Source organism: Monodelphis domestica, chromosome 4, assembly GCF_027887165.1.
Source record: "Monodelphis domestica isolate mMonDom1 chromosome 4, mMonDom1.pri, whole genome shotgun sequence".
Classification (NCBI taxonomy): Eukaryota; Metazoa; Chordata; class Mammalia; order Didelphimorphia; family Didelphidae; genus Monodelphis; species Monodelphis domestica.
This window is the reverse complement of record NC_077230.1, coordinates 362,283,301-362,303,078: the sequence shown is the minus strand read 5'-3', so window position 1 is coordinate 362,303,078 and position 19,778 is coordinate 362,283,301. Positions and strand designations below refer to the sequence as shown.

General features: G+C 41.5%; 1 protein-coding gene across 2 annotated transcripts; it reads left to right on the top strand.

Annotated features, from left to right (window-relative positions):
• The first annotated feature begins 8,579 nt into the window (after positions 1-8,579).
• TRAPPC3 (trafficking protein particle complex subunit 3) lies at positions 8,580-19,297 on the top strand. 2 transcript variants are annotated; one of them, XM_007492806.3, is made up of 6 exons: positions 8,596-8,899; positions 14,682-14,729; positions 15,684-15,781; positions 15,996-16,095; positions 17,033-17,215; positions 18,998-19,297. In XM_007492806.3, exons 1-6 carry the CDS (start codon positions 8,858-8,860, stop codon positions 19,115-19,117), a joined length of 591 nt encoding a protein of 196 aa, XP_007492868.1. In that variant the 5' UTR covers positions 8,596-8,857; the 3' UTR covers positions 19,118-19,297. The 2 variants fall into 2 exon arrangements, with proteins under 2 accessions (XP_001364351.1, XP_007492868.1); XM_001364314.5 differs by lacking the exon at positions 14,682-14,729 and having other exon boundaries at positions 8,580-8,899.
• Positions 19,298-19,778: the final 481 nt, after the last annotated feature.

The following is a 19,778-nucleotide window of genomic DNA, read 5'->3' as shown; positions in this document are numbered from 1 at the left end:
TGCTCCAAATGAACATATGACATAAATATAAAAGCTCACTTTTTTTAAAGGGAAGGAAAAGAAATTTATCTTAGAACGGTGACTAGGGAGAAAATTATTAACTAAACAAATCATAGAAGTAATGTTAGAAGAGAAAAAATAAACAATTTGGATTATGTAAAATTGAAAAGCCAGCTGGATGGGGGAAGGGAGACTTGAGGGCTAACAAATGCACATTGTGTAGAGGAAAGTATGCATTTTGCCCACAGAGCATGAAGAATACCAAGAAGGCTAATGGGAGCCCATAAATAGATACAGAAAACACCTAAACACACACTACAGCTCTTCTCTGAAGGAAACTGGACTCAGAGATGCCAAAGTATTAACACATAATCTAAATTCCTAGTCTATAGTGTCCTATACAATCCCTCTGAGATATGTAATGCCACTCCATGATTTGGACTCCTTCCAGAAAACAAATGGGGCTGCTAGACAATCAACTCCCTTTGCACTGCACTTGCATTAGTCAAATAATTCTCAGTTATAGGAGAAGTCAGGGCATAGGTCTTCTGTTCCCTCACTTCATGGCTCTGGCTTTTATTCTCCTCCAGCTGAAAGGGGTTAGCTAAATGTGCTATCTTCTTCCAAAAGGCATAGTGCTCAGGCATTCCCAGGAGGCATGGTGGCACAGTAGTGGAAAGAGCTGATAAATTTGGAAAAGGAAGACTAGAGTTTTAATGTTTTGCTAATTCTACATTTGTGACCTTGGTCAAGTCATTCTCTAGGCTTGTTTCTTTTTCTCTTTAAAGTCAAATTAAAAATTGCAATTTCTGAACTTAAAACACCACCTACAAAATAAGCATTCCACATACCCATCAGAACACACAAAGAGATTTATGTATGAAACCAGGACTTTTTATTTAATATTGCTTGCTTTAATGTGCATGTGTATGTGTCTTTCAAGGTTGTTTTCCCTTACAATTTTGTCTTCACATAAATTGTTCTTAGTCTTGTTCATATCACTTCATTAATTCATATTTTCTAGGATTCCCTGAAATAATTTATTTTATCATTTCTTATAGCACAATAATATTGTATTACATTCATGTTATTCTCCTGTAGATTCTAGTTCTTTCCCTCCCTCCCCCTTAATCCATTCTTTAGGGCCAAGAATTTCTGTTTTCTCTCCCCCATATTATCTTCTGTTAAACAGCTCCCTGCCCCATTCTTACTTGTTTCTTTGTGAAGTTTGATATATTTCTATAGCAAATTACTTTGAATATGTATGTGCTATATATGTTTTTAACTGTCCTTTTTCCATTTCATGAGTGAGCTTCATCAGATACCTACACCCACCAGCCTTTCATGTTTATATAATCTTTTTGTTATTCAATCTAATTATGAGTTTCATTCCTTCTCCTTGCATTCTCAACTAGTGTATTCTTTCACCTTCTTTTCTCCTTTTAAAACCCTCAGAACAGAACCAACCAACCACCCCAACCCCCAGTGTTTTTTATTTAACTCCCTCAATACTCTTCCAATAAGGAGTTGAAAGGACACTTGTTTCTTCTCCCCAGCATAATTAAAACACTAGTACTGCATCATTATACAGCTCTTTCCAATTGCTCACATAAATGGAGCAATACTTTTAGGTGTCTCTGAACTCTAGTCCTATTCTAACCCCTATTCAAAGTTCTGACTCAGGACTCTGTTTTTATCAGAATGCTTGAAAGAAGTCTATTCTATTAAACGTCCACTTTTCCTTTGTAGGATTATACTCAGCTTTGCAACTTAGTTATGTCTATATTGTTTGCCTTTTGGAATATTGTATGCCCAGGTCCCCTATCTTCTTTATGTCATTCATCATCATCATCAACAACTACAAGCATTTATTCAACACTCACCTTTGGCACTGTTGTTGATAAATTTGGATTGTATCTGTTAGTAAAAAGGGCCAGTTGGCTTAACTTTGTAACAAAGTTGATATAGGCTGGGAAGAACAGTGGATCTTTTCACAATGAGGCCTTCTCAAGGGATTTGGACTGACACAACTGTGGAGACCGTGGGTAAAAACAACACCTCTATTTATTAAGATTTAAAGGATTAAAAGAGTTTAACAGAAAGGTAAAAGCAGGAAAGATTCCCTAAATAATAACAGGGTACCACCTCCAACCACACCAACTCAAGGTCCTTTGTGGGATCCGCTTCTGTGCAGTAAAACCAGACCTGCTCTCTCTCCTTATTACTAACTTACCCAATTTCTAACTATCTAAGCCTATTTCTAATAATTAGTCTCATATAATATTCCATTACTGCCTCCTTTATTTGACTTCTAGTCAGACCAAGTTTTGACCTAGTGGTTTCTGGCCTGAAAAGGCTGAGCCCAGTCTGCTACACTCTGTAACCACAGAGGAGCAAAACCCAGATTTTTTTCTCTTAACTGTAGATCTTCCTTTCATAGCTCTTCCTCAAACTTCTAACTTCCTCCTCTTTCCACAACTGTCACTCTGGTTCAAGGAATTTCCAAGAGCCAAATTATGAGTATTAGCCACCTCTCTGGGCAAGGAACACCAGCAGAGAGAGAGAGAAGACTTAACAGTACGTCAAACTCCCAAGTCTCACAAAATTCCTAAGCCAGATCTTAGCTCAAGGTTCCATTTCAAGGCAGTCCGCCAGCCTGGCAGGATTCAGACTCCTTACTATCAAAGGCTTTCTATCAAAGCCCAAATCTTATTTTACCCCTAATAATTCCCCCTTGCAATCAGAATTGGGAGACCCATCTGAAGTGGCCAGAAATATTACCAATGGCTTTATTCCACCTAAGGACTCGGTCTAGAGGGGACTTGCACATTTCACCTTATGAGATTCTCTACGGACATTCTCTGATGCAGGCAAAGACTTTTACACCAGCTTTCACATCTATGCTACGGGGGCACATGAAAATTGCTCAGTATGTCAGGGAATTGCAACACAGGGTCAAAGAACTGCAAGAATGGGGGGGGGGCATAAGTACAGATGGGGCCATTAGACTTCACACTACACAATATTCAGCCAGGAGATCTAGTATATATTAAAAACTTTAACAGGACTAGTGCAACACAACCAGCTTGGGAGGGGCTTTTCCACACACTCATGACAACACCTTCAACAATCAGGGTACAGGAAAAAGCATCGTGGCTCCATTGTTTCCACATGAAGAAGGTGATGACAACTGAAGAGACTTCCGATAACAACATACTAATTTCTAGAGAGACAAAGAAAAGCAAGAACATGGTCCTTGCTTCCAAATAACTCCTACTCTAATGGTGACACCACCTGCAAACAATTAGGTATATAACAGATATAAATGGAGTAAATGGGAAGTACTCTTAGAGAGAAAGTGCTAGCAGGGGGATAAAGAAAGGAGACTAGGAAACACTTTTTGCAGATTGTGGATTTGAGCTTTTAGTCTTGAAGAAAGCCAGATGTCAGAGATGAGGAGGGAGAGGATTCTAGGTGTGAGGAACAGTCAGGAGAAGAAATGCCTTATAGTTGTATATATGTACTCATAATATAATATGTTAGCGTTTATTGAATATATGAATATATCTCTATTTTAGTTCTCTTTCTATATATATGTATATATATACATATTTATACTGAATATGATGACTTTATTGATGGTACACAATATGAGACTATGTTCCTCCCCCTTACTACAAGGGTTTTTTTGGGGGCAAAATAGACTGGAGTGGGGAGATGATTTAGGCTATTGTAATGGTCCCAGACATGAAGTAATAAGGGCTTGTACCAGGATGGTAGATTTGGGAATGGAAAAGAGGGCACATAGGAGAAATATTGTGAAGATATAAAGGATAGGATTTGGCAAAGATTGGATCTGTGAGATAAGTTCATGTCAATACTCTATAGGGAAAAGTACTTTCTAAAGTCCTAGGCAGAGGCAGCTAGATGACTCAGTGGAGAGAGCCAGGTCTAAAGATGGAAGGTTCTGGGTTCAAATATGACATAGCTGTGTGATCCTGGACAAGTCACTTAACCTCAATTACCTAGCCCTTACTGCTAGGAACTGGTTCTGCCTTGGAATATAGTATTGTTTCAAAGACAAAAGGTAAGGGTTTTTTTTAAAATCCTAGGCAAAAATTTGGAATTATGCCCAAAGGACTTTAAAAGAATGAATGTCCTTTGATCTTTGGTCTTTTGACCACTACTAGGTTTATATTCCAAAGAGATGAAAAAAAGGGGAAGGGATCTGTTTGTACAAAAATATTTATAGCTATGCTTTTTGTGGTGGCAAACATTGGAAAATATGGGGATGTCACTTGATTGGGGAATAACTGAACAAATTGTGGTATATATATGATGGTGATGAATCGATAGATTTCCATAAGAACTGGAAAGATCTAAAGATGAACTGATGCAGAGTGAAATAAGCAGAACCAGGAGAATATTATATACAATAACTGAAACATTGTGGGACTAATCGACTTTGTTACTAAAAGCAGTGCAATGATCCAGGACAATTCTGAGGGACTTATGAGAAAGAATGCTATCTACATCTAGAGAAAGAACAGTGGGAGTAGAAATCCAGAAGGAAACATATGATTTATCATTTGTTTGTATGGGGTTTTGGTTTTAAAAGATTACTCTATTACAAAAATGAATAATATGGAAATAGGTATTGAGTGATAATATATGTATAACCCAGTGGAACTGCTTGTCAACACTGGGAAGGGGAAGGGAAGAGGGGAGGGAGACAAGAAGAATCATATAACCATGGGAAAAAATCTAATTTAATTTTTAAAAATCCTAGGCAAAGCCTCACCATCTCATAAATTCAATAAGTTCATTGAGCAATTTCTCTCATTAACCCCATTTACATATGTAGTGGAGTACAAACTTGACTACAATTCATCCTACCAAAGGTACAACTTGTTCTGTAGTCATACAGTTTCTATATGATCATTTAGAGTCCTTGGCCAACAGAACTCTGGAACTTGTTTGAATTGGATTCTGCTAGTCTAAAATAATATCTGACATATTTATTAAGTACAAAATTTATGTTTGTTATAGTAAAAGGAAAGTGCTACCAACTTCTACATGGAGTAAACAAGGATGAGCAAAATGTTGCAATTTGTGTGCATGTTGTCAATTTATATCTGAAAGGGCTTAGGAAGAATATAAATGACATACAGATAGTAACACATCATTTCATCTACTAGGCATAGACATACCCAACCAAGAGCCACAAAGCTTCTACAATTGCCAAAGTGTTGTGGGAGATATATTTCTCTAGGTATAGTTTCTTTGCCAAGATCCATTCTGACCAAGGTCAAAATTTTGAGAACAAGCTACCCAAGGTGTTAGCTTTGGCAGGGATCAAAAAACCTAGAAATGTACCTCATTATACTCAAGGAAATCTGTAGGCAGTATATTTTAATCAAATGCTACTGCTGGAGAATGGAACTGAGGTCTTCAAATTGAAATAGAAAGCTCATTGAGACTGGCTGTGTAGTCAGATAGTGTCGCCAAGAATGATGTCACAGTTTTTACCCCTTATCTGCTGTTTGGGTTGGAGCTATGTTTGTCTAATAGTTGGTACATGAGAATTTCCTAAGATAAAAACAGAGGTCCTGGAAAGTCATCTAACTTTTTAATGCCCTAGGCAGCTCTCTAATACCAAAAGTTGCAGAGACATTGCTGAACTACATTGGTAAAAGAATGTTCTCACTGGGAATTATAGGAGAGGGAGGAGGAAGAGAAGGAGAAGGAGGAGGAGAAGAAACATGGAGCCTCACTACCAGTTAGATCTTTTAGCTGAAAGATAGGCTAGAGGAGGTCTATAGTACCTTGTTATGCCCTCAGCTCAGAAAAGCTTAAAATGAAATGATTGACTGCATAATGGTGATTCATTGTTAAGACCTAGAGTTAGGAAATAATATCCTTCTGTGAAATCTTGGCATCCAGGGAAAACACAAGATGGTGTACCAAAGGAGAGCCACTCATACCAAGGAGATGAATTGACTAGGCAGGATAGCAATCTATAAAATAGCCCCAGGAAATGGTTAGGGTCCTACATCCCAATCACCTGTTGCCTATTTAAAAGTCAGATTCCTTAGTGAACAGGAAGATCAGAACAATGGAAAGGCTTCCACATGGGCCTCTCCATTAGTTAGAGATGGACTATTGGAGCCAGACAATTGCTTCTCTGAAGAGAACTTGGACTAAGATTTAGTTAAAGGATAATTTGTAGGTTGGTACCCTGTTGAGTGTCATGGAAGCCTTCCAGGATCCCTGGATATGAAGGTAGATCTCTATTTGGACAATAGAGAATATGAATCAAGAGATTTTCATTTTTCTGCCAGTGAAGGAGTTTATGTATGTCCTGGAAACAGAGACCATTTACTCGTTGGAGTACTGGAGGCTGCAATAGGTAGGCTGAGTCATTCATTAGCTCAAAAATGGAACTTCAGGCCAACAGACCTAATAATGTTGGTATTATCTTTTAACTATCCAAGAATTCAGGATTGGAACTGCAAACTCATGATGTAAAATTGATAAGAGGTCATCATGGATATGTGCTTTGAGCAAGAATATGAGTTACAAAGACAAACTAGCAGGGGGAGCAGAGCAGCAGATGAAGCAAATGACTTTCCTTTTAATTCTTGGGAAAAGTTAAAGATAATCCTGACAAGTACTGTGCCAAGAAAAACAGCACTCTCTAGTAGCTATTCTGATAAGCCTGTGCTTTTTAGATTGCTATTGAATTGAAATAGAAAGGAAAGTAATTAGAATCAATATATCTACCAATCTAACATTTTTCCTTGAATAAATTGATTGAACCTCTTCCTCTGTGTTAGGGAGATAGATGGGTTAATTGGGAGATAACTTGAACACAAGATGATGTTTGCAGGTAATAACCACTTGAATTATTTGCTAAATAATTTAATTCCTTATTTATTTGAATTTTGCTTGAATTCTTTAGCTTTGAATTCATGTGTTACCTGTCTTCGTCTATTATAGAGGCATATTGCTAGGGGCTTGGAGTTGTGGATTTGAACAGAAGACTACCCAAAAAAGTCATGAACTTGACTGTAATTGAAAATGGTCCATATAGAGGGGTGGCCCAGAATATATAGCAAAATAATTTCTTTTGTGATCTCTATCCTTCATTTGGCTCTCCTAATCTTAAAGATGTCTATTTTAATTCATTTTTAATTCTTTTATAATGTAACATTTTATGTTTAGACTGCATAGTCAACCGGAGCTTGTTATGTTAGGAGTAGTAGTAGTAGTCTCTCGGTAATTGAGAATGACGACCGTTTTTGTGAGGTTTCATCCATGGTGAATAGATGAGTGTGCACAAAGATACTTGTGCCTGAAGGAGATTTAAGTGGAAAAGTCGATGCACAGAGACAGTCCCACTCTCTCCACGTTGGAAGCCTGGGTCCAGTGGCACAAAACATTGTTACGTTTGGAGACTTCCTCAGCTGCATTGGATGGCCCTGTGCTCCAACACGCCCTAAGCACTCCACAGTGCTTTGCTGAGTCGCCATCTTAGCCATTGAACCTTCTTGTTGGTTTTTTCCGTATGTTCAGCTGAAGCAGTCTTCACATACTGGGTGAGCAAAGCCCTGGTTCACCAGGGGTCGATGACCCGATGGCTACCCTCACAAGGTTTGGCCAGCCTGTCGAAGCCATTGCCCGGGGTGTGGCCACTGCCGCATGCTAGCAGCTACTGGGAGCCACAAGTGAGAGCTGGGTGTCAGGTGGGGGTTAGAGGCTGGAGAGCTGCCCTAGAAGGGCACGACAAGCCCTCCATACCAGAGATACTACCCCTCCCTGAGCACCCCATACACCCCTGTTATGTTATGTTATGTTAGTATGAGGTATAAAATGATGGTCTAATCATATTTTCTGCCAAGCTGTTTTCCAGTTTTCCCAGTAGCCCTTGCGTATTCAATTCCTTTGGATTCTTGCTGGTGTATGTAGCTAGGAATCTGGTAATGTCAAACCTACCCTCTCCCCACCACACCCCACATCATGGCCCCAAACTGCATCTTCAATCTACCTGTAAGGCCTCCCACCCCCACCAATTTACCCCAGACAGCAGAGGGAGGAAGTGCTCACATTCCGTGGCTGGACAGAGGGGCCTGGCATATAAAAATTGTACTCGGGCGCTGTGAAGAGGGGAAACAGAGCAGCCCTCTCTGTGCCACACATTCCCCAACACAAATCTAGACTTTTTGTGATGTGGCTTTATATGTTGGCGGCTAAAAATGAAATTTCTGAGAGGACCGTGAGACACTAAAAAAGGAGAACGTTTGTATATCCCAAAGATACCTCAGTTTTCCTGGCCTGTGGAAGCGGAAGTCAGGGTGAAATAGGGAGTTGGAAGGCATGACCCCTTGGAGCTGGGCAATGCATGGTAGGGCACCGGCTTCTCCAACAAGAGGCGGGCACCACTCCGCGGTCAGAACTCTGAAGTACAGGCTCTTTCTACAAGGCCGGACCTTGAACGGCTCAACCTCGCGTAAGGCGTACTGGGAACTGTAGTCCTACGGAGGCCGGAGAGCAATGCTACTGAAAGATCCTATAGGAGTTGTAGTCCACAGTCCCCGGAAGAGGGTCAGGGAGAGAGAGAGGGAGTGAGAGCGAGCGCGAGAGAGCGGCTTCCTTTTAGCTTTAAAGCGGGACTACGACTCCCGTGGGTCCTGCAGCCGGTCGCGCCTGCGCAGTGGTTCAGGGTCTGTCAGTCTAGGAGGCCCAAGCCTGTGCGGCCGCTGCTGGGCCAGAGAGGGGTTGGGGAGCTTGGGGGGTTCGGGGGGTAGGGGCGCCGGGGAATAGGTGAGCTAGCCTAAGGCGCGGGGCGGCCGGCGCCATGTCGAGACAAGCTAACCGAGGCACTGAGAGCAAGAAAATGGTAACTGGGAGCGGCGCGTGGGACTTGTGCCGGAACGGGGTTGGGGGCTGGGAGGGAAGGTGAGGGGGACTGAAAGAGGGAGGCGAAGGGACAGATGAGTGGGGACTGAGATGGAAGAGAGGCTGAGGTGGAAAGGATTAGGGCGCTGAGGGGGGAGGAGCAGCTGAGGGGGAGGGGAACTGAGAGGAGGAAGGGTACTGAGGGAAAAGAATCTGGGATGCTGAGTGGGCAAAGGGTATGGGTGCTGAGGAGAAGGGAATGGGATACTGAGGAGAGAGGGGCTTTGAAGGTAGTGAAGGATTTGGAGAGGGAGGGGGAGGGACGGAGGAGGGGATGCTAAGGTTGTGAGCGGGTAGTAATGTTTATATCTGTATGTTATTTCCCTTCCCTAAAATATAAGCTCCTTGAATTCTGGGACTTTCACTTTTTTTCTTTGTATCACTTACTGTTTAATACTGTGCCTGGCACAGTAAATACTTGTTGATTAACTGGGGCACTGAGGTGGGGGGACGTGGGGCATGCTGACAAGAGGGTGACTTTGGAATGAGGTATAAGACATCGTGAGCTGAAGGGAGAGGGAAACCAAGAGAGCTAGGGCATTGAGGAGGTGAGGGGACACCAAGGGGGAGAGATGAAGAAGTTGGATAGGGGGCTAAAGGGTAAGAAGGGATGAGGCCCAGTTTAGGGAGTCACTGAGGTTTATCTTGTAGGAGAGGGTACTTACCTGGGACTCTTGGTTGTGTCTGGGGCTTCCCAGGAAAGTGTTCAAACTTCAGGAGGGGAGGATCCTATTGGTTAAGGGAGTGGAAAAATATATAAAGGAAGAGTTTTCTGGGGGGATGCCCTTGGCAAGGGATTAGGCAAGCAAGAGATGTTGAAGTTAGGAAGGGATCTATTTCCAAGAGGACTGGGAGCAAAGGGTGCTTGTAATGAGAAATGGGAGGAGAAAGAGGGAGTGCCTATATGGAAGACTCTGGATAGGGTTTGAAGCAGAAACAATGAGATTAGATGGCTATCTTGACCCTACTTGAGAGAAAATGTGTATGGAGACTGAATGGTAGATTTGTTGAGGGCAGAATCTGTTGTGGGGTTAAAGGAACTGGAAAGGAAAGTCTATTATGGGACTGGCTGAGGGAGGCTAGAAAGGAGCCAATATTATGAAGGCCTATAATTGGAGCTTTGCTGTTGTTAAATCATTTCAGGTACATCCTACTCTTTATGACCCCATTTGAGGTTTTCTTGGTAAAGATACTAGAGTGGTTTGCCATTTCCTTCTCCAGCTCATTTTACAGATGAGGAAACTATGACAAACAAGGTTATATGACTTGCCCTGGGGTCACACAGCTAGTAAGAGTCTGAGGTTAGATTTGAACTCAGGTCTTCTTCCTGACTCCAGGACTAGGCACTCTATCCAATGCCCACCTAGTTCTTCCATAATTGGAGCTTGGGTGCACATAAAATATTAAAAGGAAGGTCTATAATGGAGAGTGGGGATAGGGTATCATCTCAGGGCCCAGGGGTCTTCCATGTTGTTGTTGCTTTTGTGGCATATCCCTTCTTCCCTTCACTTCTTAGCACTGGTCACATTCCTTCCTTTTATTTTCTGATATCTAAAACTAAGTGCCCTGAAGTCAAGATCTCCAAACCAAGAAAGGATTGTTTCACTCAATTCCCTAGGAAGATATGCCTTCACCACCTACATCTTGTATCATCAGTAGAATGAGATTCAAGTCCCAAGAGATCAGAAAGGTGGCAATACCTGTCTTTGAAACTTAACCACATTACTTCTCCTGGCCTCAAATTCTTCATTTGTATAATTAAAGAGGTTGGACAAGCTCTATATATATGGTCTTCCAGCTCTCTATATGAACGCACTATCTTTCTTTAAGAAATAATGTATTTTTGTCAATGCCAACCTCAAAAGGCTTATGGACTGATTTTATTGGGAGAAAACACCAGTTTTCTTTTGGATTTTTATTGGCAGGGAATGAGGATATAAATGAGCCTTTGGCTTTCTTTTTCCTAAAGATCAAGAACATTTTAGAGGTGACAGCTCAGAGAGATAGAGCTCATCTGACCTGAAAGTCTAGTACTCAGTTCAGGCTTGTTTACCTGGTTTTCAGCCACTTCTTCTTCCATCCTTCATTGCTTGGGGAAAATAATCTATAACTATAGCACTTGCTATACAGTTAGCTGTTTAAATATTGGTATGGGTTTAAATATGATAACTTCCCCTGTCTGGTATTGTAGCAGCTAAACTCCTGCTTTTTGTGATACTTATTTCAACCTTGAGCATCAACTTTTTTTTGTAGACCTGGAAAAGACAAGTTACCCTCTTAACAGAGGTTTTTTTTTTTTTAATTTTGTGCATTTGAAAGACAAAAGCAATTCATTTGTTATTTCTGTTGTTGATTACTCTCCAATTCCTATAGAAAAACCAACCAGAAGGGGCAGCCCAGTAGCACAATGGATAAAGAGTCAGTCCTAGAAATGGGAGAACCTGAGTTCTAATGTGGTTTCAGATACTTCCTAGCTGTGTGGCCCTAAGCAAGTCACTTAACCTCTGTTGCCTAGCCCTAACTACTCTTCTGCCTTGGAATTGATACTTAGACAGGTTTAATAAAGAAAAAGAAAAAGCAGCTATTGACACTAATCACAATTTTCATTTTTTATTGTTAGTCACCTGAGTTTATAATCTCCATCCCTCAGAGATATGAGATATTGGCCTTTGAGGTCCAAGTCCTAAAAGAGGAAAATGGATGAGTGAACAAGAGAGTGGGATTCCTAGAAAGAAAACCTCTTGACCCTCTTTATTCACCAATTTTCTTACTAAATAGGGGGAAACCATGTCCTTAAAGTTGATGTTCATCTATAAAATGGGGATAACAATGTTTGACTTACCTTACAAATTTGCTGTGAGGATTGAATGCTGGCCAGTGCTGGATTGATTTATTCCTACATTAGAATGATGGTTCCAATGCTGGCTCCAAAGGCCAATTAATTATTCATATTAAACTCTTTAAATTTAGGGGTAGAAACTTAGTTTCAGTTGAAGGAAGTTAACTGACAAATAGCAGTGGATTCTTTTTTTCTGAAAGTCTAGTTTGTGCTGCCCAGAAGCCTCAGAAAGTGTTATATGCACAGTTTAAAGTGTGAATGCTTGAGTTCTTAAATGGAGACCTCAAAATGAGAGTGGAGAATAGAGTCAAAAGTCAAGGGCCCCAATCTTAGATTTGGGAGAATCTGATTCTGTGATATTGGACAAGATTTTGTTATCTCTTGATACTTATTGTTCTTGGCAGAGAATTGGGTGGGGGACAGCATGAATAAAATGTTTGTTGCCCTCATGTGAAAAGTATAAATGGTTCTGATTTGCCAGTTACTTGGCATCATTGTCAACTGAGGCTTCTGATATTAAGGGCAGTTATCCTGACTTCAAGTTGTTAATAATGGATGAAAAGCTCTCATGACTTAATGCACTAAGGCCAAATCTCTGGACTGGTAATTGCTGGATGTACTCCATCCATTCATGCCCAGAGCTTATAAATCCCAGGCCTTTGACTTTACTAAAACAAATTTCCTTCCTTAATAACTTTCCTTACTTGTCATATTTGGTAAATTGTCTCCTAAAGATACCTTGGCTAGAATTTTTCAGTTAACTTCATTCAGTTGTTAATATGACTCTCTCAGGTTTTCACAGCTGGTTCTGATGTTTTGGATATATTATTGTTTTTATACTATAAAGAGATTGTGATTAATAGCAGTAAAGTTGTGGGAGACAGCTTGGTAAAATAGAGAGATCTCTTCACTAGGAATTGGGAAATCTGGGTTATAATCATGACTCAGCCATTATAAAGAGCTAAATGAGCTTGGACAAGTAACTTCTTTCCAGGCCTTAATTTCCTCATCTCTAAACTTTGACATCTTGGACTTGTGATTTCATCAGTCTAGGTCAGTGATAGTGATCCTTTTAGAGAAGGAGTACTGGGTTCCTCTCCCCCCAATCTTGTTCCATTCCCTCCCAAAATCCACACTGGGGAGGGAGAAAGCACTCCCATTGGGGCTGGTAGGAGGAGGGGTGGGGGATATGAAAAAATGTCATCAGGCATGATGGAGGGGGGGAGGGGTGCAGCTCTGCCCAAGTCCCTCTGCCTTTTTAGTAATAAACCGGGGGGGGGGGGGGGGGGGGGCGCACTCTGCATGCCATCTTTGGCATTCATGCCATAGGTTTGCCATCACTGGTCTGGATGATTCCTCTACCAGTGCTAAACCTAATTCTTTTATGTCTTCTCAACCTATACAATTATTGTCTATATTTTCTCTTAAATTATCCAGAAGATCTATTCAATGGGTTGAAGGCTTTCCTCTTGTTCTTTTAAAATCTTGGAAGCATAACGTCCCACATGCAATATTTGCTCTGGGACTTACCCACCCTTTTTTTAAAGGTCCTCAATAGTGCCTTTCATAGCACTTCTTATGTACAACTCACTGGCAATAGCATTTTTTCAGCCTACTTATACCTACCACACATCTTTTCATTGCCTTTTTCTTTAACTTTTACCTTTTGTCTTAGAATTGATATTGAGTATTGGTTCCAAGGCAGAAGAGTGGCAAGGGCTAAGCAATTAGGGTTAAGTGACTTATCCAGGGTCATGCAACTAGGAAGCCTCTGAGGCCATGTTTTTGAACCCAAGACTTCCCATCTCCAGGCCTGGCTCTCAATCCATTGAGCTACCCAGCTGCTCCCAAAATATTATTTTTTAATCTACTTTTGTTCACCCAGTAGAGATGGTTAGACCAGTCCCTTTCACTTTGTTGTATATTTTGCTGAGGCATCATATTGGAATAGGACTTTGCTGGAAGTCATCTGAAAAGTGAAGATACCTGCTTAACTTGTCTCATTGAAATATTATGAGAATCAACTGGAGTGACAGTAAAAAGCTTTCTGGGAAGAAGAAAGTATCAGCATTATTACTGGAAAAGGAGTGAGGTAGACATGTAGTGAAAATGAGAGATAAGAGATATCTCCAGGGATACATTACCTCCCACAGGATACTAATAGAATCAAAGGAAAGGCCCCTAGGTAAATCTACAGAGGTTGGGCAGAGGTGGCTCTGAATAACATAAAATGAAGGGCCTGTATCAGTGAAGGGAGTACCCACACCTGTGAAATCAGGGCTCCTAAGTAATAGTTGGTATTTATATAGCAATTTAAAGATTAAAAATGCTTTATATATGCTCTGTTAATCCCCACAACAACCCTGTGAGGTATGTTCTTCCCATATGATTAAAACTATTTTATGGAGGAGAAAATTATGGTTCAGAAAAATTGTTCCTTATCTGTTGTGGTCACAGTGGACCATGGAAATGTGGCACTACATATAATATATAATATAATATAAACTACAAAAATATATACTTTAAAAATATAGTCAATTCACAGTGTTCCCCTTATTCTAAAACCTAACTTTATTAATGTGAACTGGAACAAAGCAATCGAAGTGCCCATTTGGCCTGAGAGCTTCAACTTTGTCTTCCGTGTCTCAATTACAAAGAGCCATGACCTCAGAATGGCAAAAATTCTTTAAGTGTTTTAATTTACCTCATTCAGCTACCGAGTTATATGGGGGCAGATTGGATTGGCCTCTGTCTTCAGTCCAGTTTTTTGGTAACCTAGTTGTAGAGATTGTGGTCTTTCCCATATGTGTCTGTCTTTCTTTTTTTAATGCTGATATTGTCTTTTTTCCCTTCTTTCCACCTGCCTGCTGCTTTCATTCTGTAGTACTGGTATTTGCCATTCCCTTTACCTTCGGCATCTCTGCGCCTCATGGTAGGTGATAGGTTCCTTCATCTATCTGAGAAAAGAGTTGACATGATTTTCTAAGAGCTGTTGTTGAAAGCCACTCAGGGCAACATTTTAAGCTGACTGAAAAATATTTTCAGATGTTGTAGCCCTCCTCTCCATTGCTTCCCCATCCTATTCCCAAACTGCACAGCCAACAGCATCACAACACCCTACAAACCCAATGCATGATAAAGTCATCTTCACCCAGTAAACACTGGAGCTGTATGCAGAAAGGGAGCCTTGTTTTTCCTGATATTGTTTTTCAGGGCAAAGCCTATAATCTGTTGTGGTAGAGGGTGAAGGGAGCCCTGGCCTGTTTTCCTTCCCTCCTGACTAGCAGTGCCTTTTGCTGTTCAAGGACTGGAACTATTATAAAGAGGCTGCAGAGGCTACATAGTCTAGTTATTTAGAGGAGTATTCCCTGGGGACTCTAAAGAAATAATTCAAATTATATGCTAATGAGCAGAGGATACTTGATAAATGATGAAACATTTAGCTGTCTTCTGATGACTTGGATTCACAGTCCAAGAAGTACACCAGGGGGAGCCATGGTTAGGCTCCTGAACTAGGGGCTTATGTAGTCCAGATCTGAGATATGAGCTCTGTACCAGGGGATGGCAGCCTCTGCTTTGTGTAATCCAGCCTTGGCCAGGAGTTAGCATGAGCTGTTGGCACTTGAATGCTAGACAGGAGCTTTCAGGCAAAGTGCCCTTCTCCACCCTTTCCCTAAAATGAGCCTAGCCCAGATTTTATTGGGTTAGTCCTAGGCAAGGTACTGGGTGCCCAGGCTCACTGCAGTTTTGCTGGAGTTCACTTTTTCTCTCAGTAGACAGGTGACTTTCTTCTGAAACCTGAAAATAGCACGAGTGTCTGTCCCCACTTACACAAGCCTTTCTTTTTCCTGTGTTTGATACTGACTGCCTTTTGAATCTCCTTTAGAGTTCTGAGCTTTTCACCCTGACTTATGGAGCTCTGGTCACTCAGCTTTGCAAGGACTATGAAAATGATGAAGATGTAAATAAACAACTGGACAAAATGTGAGTTGTATCTGAGGCAAGAAGTTTTATTCTTTGGGAAGTGAGGGTGGGGGATGCCCTGTAATTTGGGACCACATTGACCTTCTGCAACTTGGCAAAGTCTTCTTTGATCACAGTTTCATGAAGTAGATTTATTGTGAAAGTTTGTGATATTTGCTTCCACCTCTAAACTGTGACAACCTCATGAATTCTTGTTGTCTGATCACCTTTCCAGGGGCTACAATATTGGTGTTCGATTGATTGAAGATTTCCTGGCTCGGTCAAATGTTGGCAGGTGCCATGACTTTCGGGAAACAGCAGATGTCATCGCCAAGGTCATCTCCCCAGGGCCCCCAGGCAGTCCCTCCTTCTTTCTCTCAGAAGGGTCTCTAGCTGTACTGGGGAGCTTATTAATAGCCATGATAGTTGTAGATCACTGTGTTTTACTTCCAGAACTTGTAGGAACTGGTTAAGAGATAGCTGAATTGGGAGGGAAGGCTGATGGCCATAGGAGACACCCTTGTGAATTCTGAAATCCCCTCAAATCAAAATGAGCTTTTCCTCAGCATGGCAAAAATATGAACTGTTCTGTTGGCAATCCTTTTGAAGTCAGTCATAGAGAGAGGCTCTTTCTATTTCCTCATGGAGACCATTCTTCCTTATCACATACTTTTAACTGTCAAGCCCAGAGGATAGTGTTATGTGGTTATGAGAGAGCTATCCTTCTTGCCACCTTGAACCAACCTTGGTATACTCATTTAACTGATGAGGTCATCTATACTGAGAAAACAGTGTGCCCAGAGTGATTCTGCCCTAGGAAGAAATGCCCAGAATGACCCAGGGTTCCCCTTGTAAGAAGAAGAACGTAGGCAGAGGTGAAGAAACTCTCCTGGGCTTTAGGTAGCCATGACTGTTTTCTCTGAATTTTCTTTTGTCTTTGGTTTGCATGCTTACAATGCTAGCCACCACTCTTCTTCCTTTGCTCATTCAGAATGTCTGTTTGAGAAACAGTAAACAGTGCTTTCCCCTAGGAGTTTTAGTTGCAGTATGCTACCCCAGAGAACAGAACAGACACTTAGGTGGGCAGAAATACTTTTCCATTAATTATTTCTGGAGGGTGAACCATCAGCCCAAAGCATCATTCCCCTGCCTCTCATTCTCCTGTATTACCAGTGTAGTCACCTTACCTAGGAAGGTACCTTGGGAAGGAAGAGAAAGGAGAATCAGTCCCTGCCCCATCTTTACCCATGCTGCTTTGTGTATCTCCAATAGGTAGCATTTAAAATGTACCTGGGCATCACTCCAAGCATCACCAACTGGAGCCCAGCTGGTGACGAGTTCTCCTTGATCTTGGAAAACAACCCCCTGGTTGATTTTGTGGAGCTTCCTGATAACCACTCATCCCTCATTTATTCCAATCTCTTGTGTGGGGTGTTGAGAGGAGCCCTGGAGATGGTGAGTGCAACTCTTTTCTTCTAGGAGGGGGCTGAAGTAGAGAGCCTAGGACTTTTCTGCTTAGTGTTGACCCTCCTTCCTTGATTGCACTTGAGGTCAGAGAGCTTCCCCTAAGCCTTGCCAGGGGTGCTGCCATAGCACTGGTTGACTTGATGAGTTATTTCTCATTATGAATATGAAGGGAGGGGGGACCCTTTCCTGGGGGACTTTGCTATAATAAACAATTTTTAAAAATGGTTTGGGGCAAGAAAGGAACAGGAAAGGGAGGGAATAAGCATTTATATAGTACCTACTGTATGCCAAGCACTGTGCTAAGTGCTTTTTACAAATATTATTTGATCCTCACAACATTCTTTTGAGGTAGGTGATATTATGACTCCATTTTAAAGTTGAGAAAACTGAGGCAGATGTGAAGTGACTTGTCCAGGATCACATAGCTAGTAAGTGACTGAGACTGGATTTGAATTCAGGCCTTCCTTACTCCAGGTCCAGCTCTCTATCCTTTGTGCCACCAGCTGCCTCTGATGGGCTCTAGAAGGCATACTTGAACCCCAAATAAATGCAAGTCACCACCCAGAACTATTAGTGGTGATCCTTCAGTGAGGTCACTACATCTAACGAGAGTTATCACTTACATTGTGGAATTGGTGACATTTTATAAAGCCCTTTAAAAGTTACAGAGTATACACACTACATGAGGTATTTTGGAGGAGAGACTGGGAGCAAACTTGGGTCTTTAAGAGAGGGAGAAGAGGTCTAAGACTGAGTTAGACAATGAAAAGTGACCTGGCTTCCTAGGAGATAAGAAGCCAAAGGATACAAATAGACAGTTTTCAAAAATAAAATTGCAAACTATCAACAATTATATGAAAGACTGCTCCAAATCACTAATACTCAGGAACAAATTAAAACAATTCTGAAGTTTTATACCCAGAAAACTGACAAAGATGCCATAGGATAGAAATAGTTTTAGCATGACTAGAGGAAGGCCAGGCACACTGATATGGTATTGGTGGAGCTGCAAACTGAGCCAAATGTTCTGGAGGTAGTTTGAGATCATGCAAGAGAAGTCGTCCCACTCTTCATCCCCTTGGGCCTGAGATGCCCACTGCTGGCCCAGGCACATGCCTTAAAAAGAGCAAAGTCACACTGCTCCCATAGAAACCAAAAGATTTCTGAGCAGCACCTTTTATGGTTGCAAACTGAGGATCAAGTGAGCACCCATGAATTGGGAAATGACTCAACTTTAATGACTGAACAAATTGTGGTAGATGAGTATAGTAGAATATTATTGTACCATAAGACAGGATTGATAGAACTTCAGAGGAACCTGGTGAGACCCATAGAGACTGATCCAAAGGGCACTAGGCAGGATGAAGGAAAATAGCCTGACAAAATGACTGCATTAGTGTAAGTGAGAGGAAGGCTAAATGAAGTGGGAAAGCTCTGGGTCCATAATAACCAGCCTTGGACCTTACCCCAATGAGATTCTCCTGTCTCCTTCCTTTCCATGGAGAGATGAGAGGTCATCGAGGCCCTGATTGCTGGGGTGGTTGGACTAGTTGGACAATTTTTGTTGTTACCAGGAAAAGCTTCCTGGGTCGGGGTAGGAAAGAAGAGGATGTATGTCAAGAATTTACTGATTAAAAAAGAAAATACAAGTAAAATTTCACATTTTTAAAGTGCTCCAGTTATGTCTATAGCCATTGAAAAGTAGAAGTGAACTGGACAATCAAGACCACCTGCTGACTGCCCACAACCCCATTTTTCCTTTCTTCATAGGTCCAGATGGCAGTGGATGTGAAATTTGTACAGGATACACTGAAAGGAGATGGGGTAACAGAAATCAGGATGCGGTTTATCAAGCGGATTGAGGACAATCTCCCAGCTGGAGAAGAATAACCATTTTGGGACCAATGGAGTTGACCAGCTAGGGCACTTGCTAATTCTCAACCCTCCCCTGGGGTTCTAAAGCCAAAGTGCCCCCACCTTAGAGAACTCAGTGACTCTTTAAGATGTTATATATTCTTCTAATCTTGTTTCCATTTTCCATGCTAATAAAAAACAGACTTGTGTGATATATTCCATTTATCCCACAAGTGTGTGCTTCTGATCTCACTCTACACAGTAGGTACTTATCTCATATTCCAGAGACAGTTCTTCTTTCTGTCTCCTCTTCCCCTAACTAGTAGGATGGAAACTTCTTCACGTCTTGGATCTGAAGGAGCTCAAGCTAACTTTACATTCCTGATTGAATTTTCCAAAGCAAAACCTTCTTTGACCCGATTGGGAGAAAGCTTGGCGCATCTGTCCATTCTTATAACTTCTGTGCCCTCATGAGAGTCATCAGCAAGCTGGGTGGGCGGGCACCTGGAAGGGGAGGAGGTGCTCAATCCTTGGTGACGAGCAATGATGCTGGCCAGGAAAGACAGCCAGCAATGCAGGAAACGTTGACTTCTGGGAACACACCCAGGTATTTGTCTTCTGTTCTGCTCTGCTGTTTGGAGGCAATAAGCCCTCTTTTTACAGAGGGTCCATCTTTTATATATACATATATATATAA

Coding starts and splice junctions, on each gene's coding strand:
- TRAPPC3 (XM_007492806.3), top strand. CDS start 8,858: ATGTCGAGACAAGCTAACCGAGGCACTGAGAGCAAGAAAATG. Junction 14,730..15,683: donor CGGCATCTCTGCGCCTCATG/GTAGGTGATAGG, acceptor AATCTCCTTTAG/AGTTCTGAGCTTTTCACCCT. Junction 16,096..17,032: donor CAGCAGATGTCATCGCCAAG/GTCATCTCCCCA, acceptor TATCTCCAATAG/GTAGCATTTAAAATGTACCT.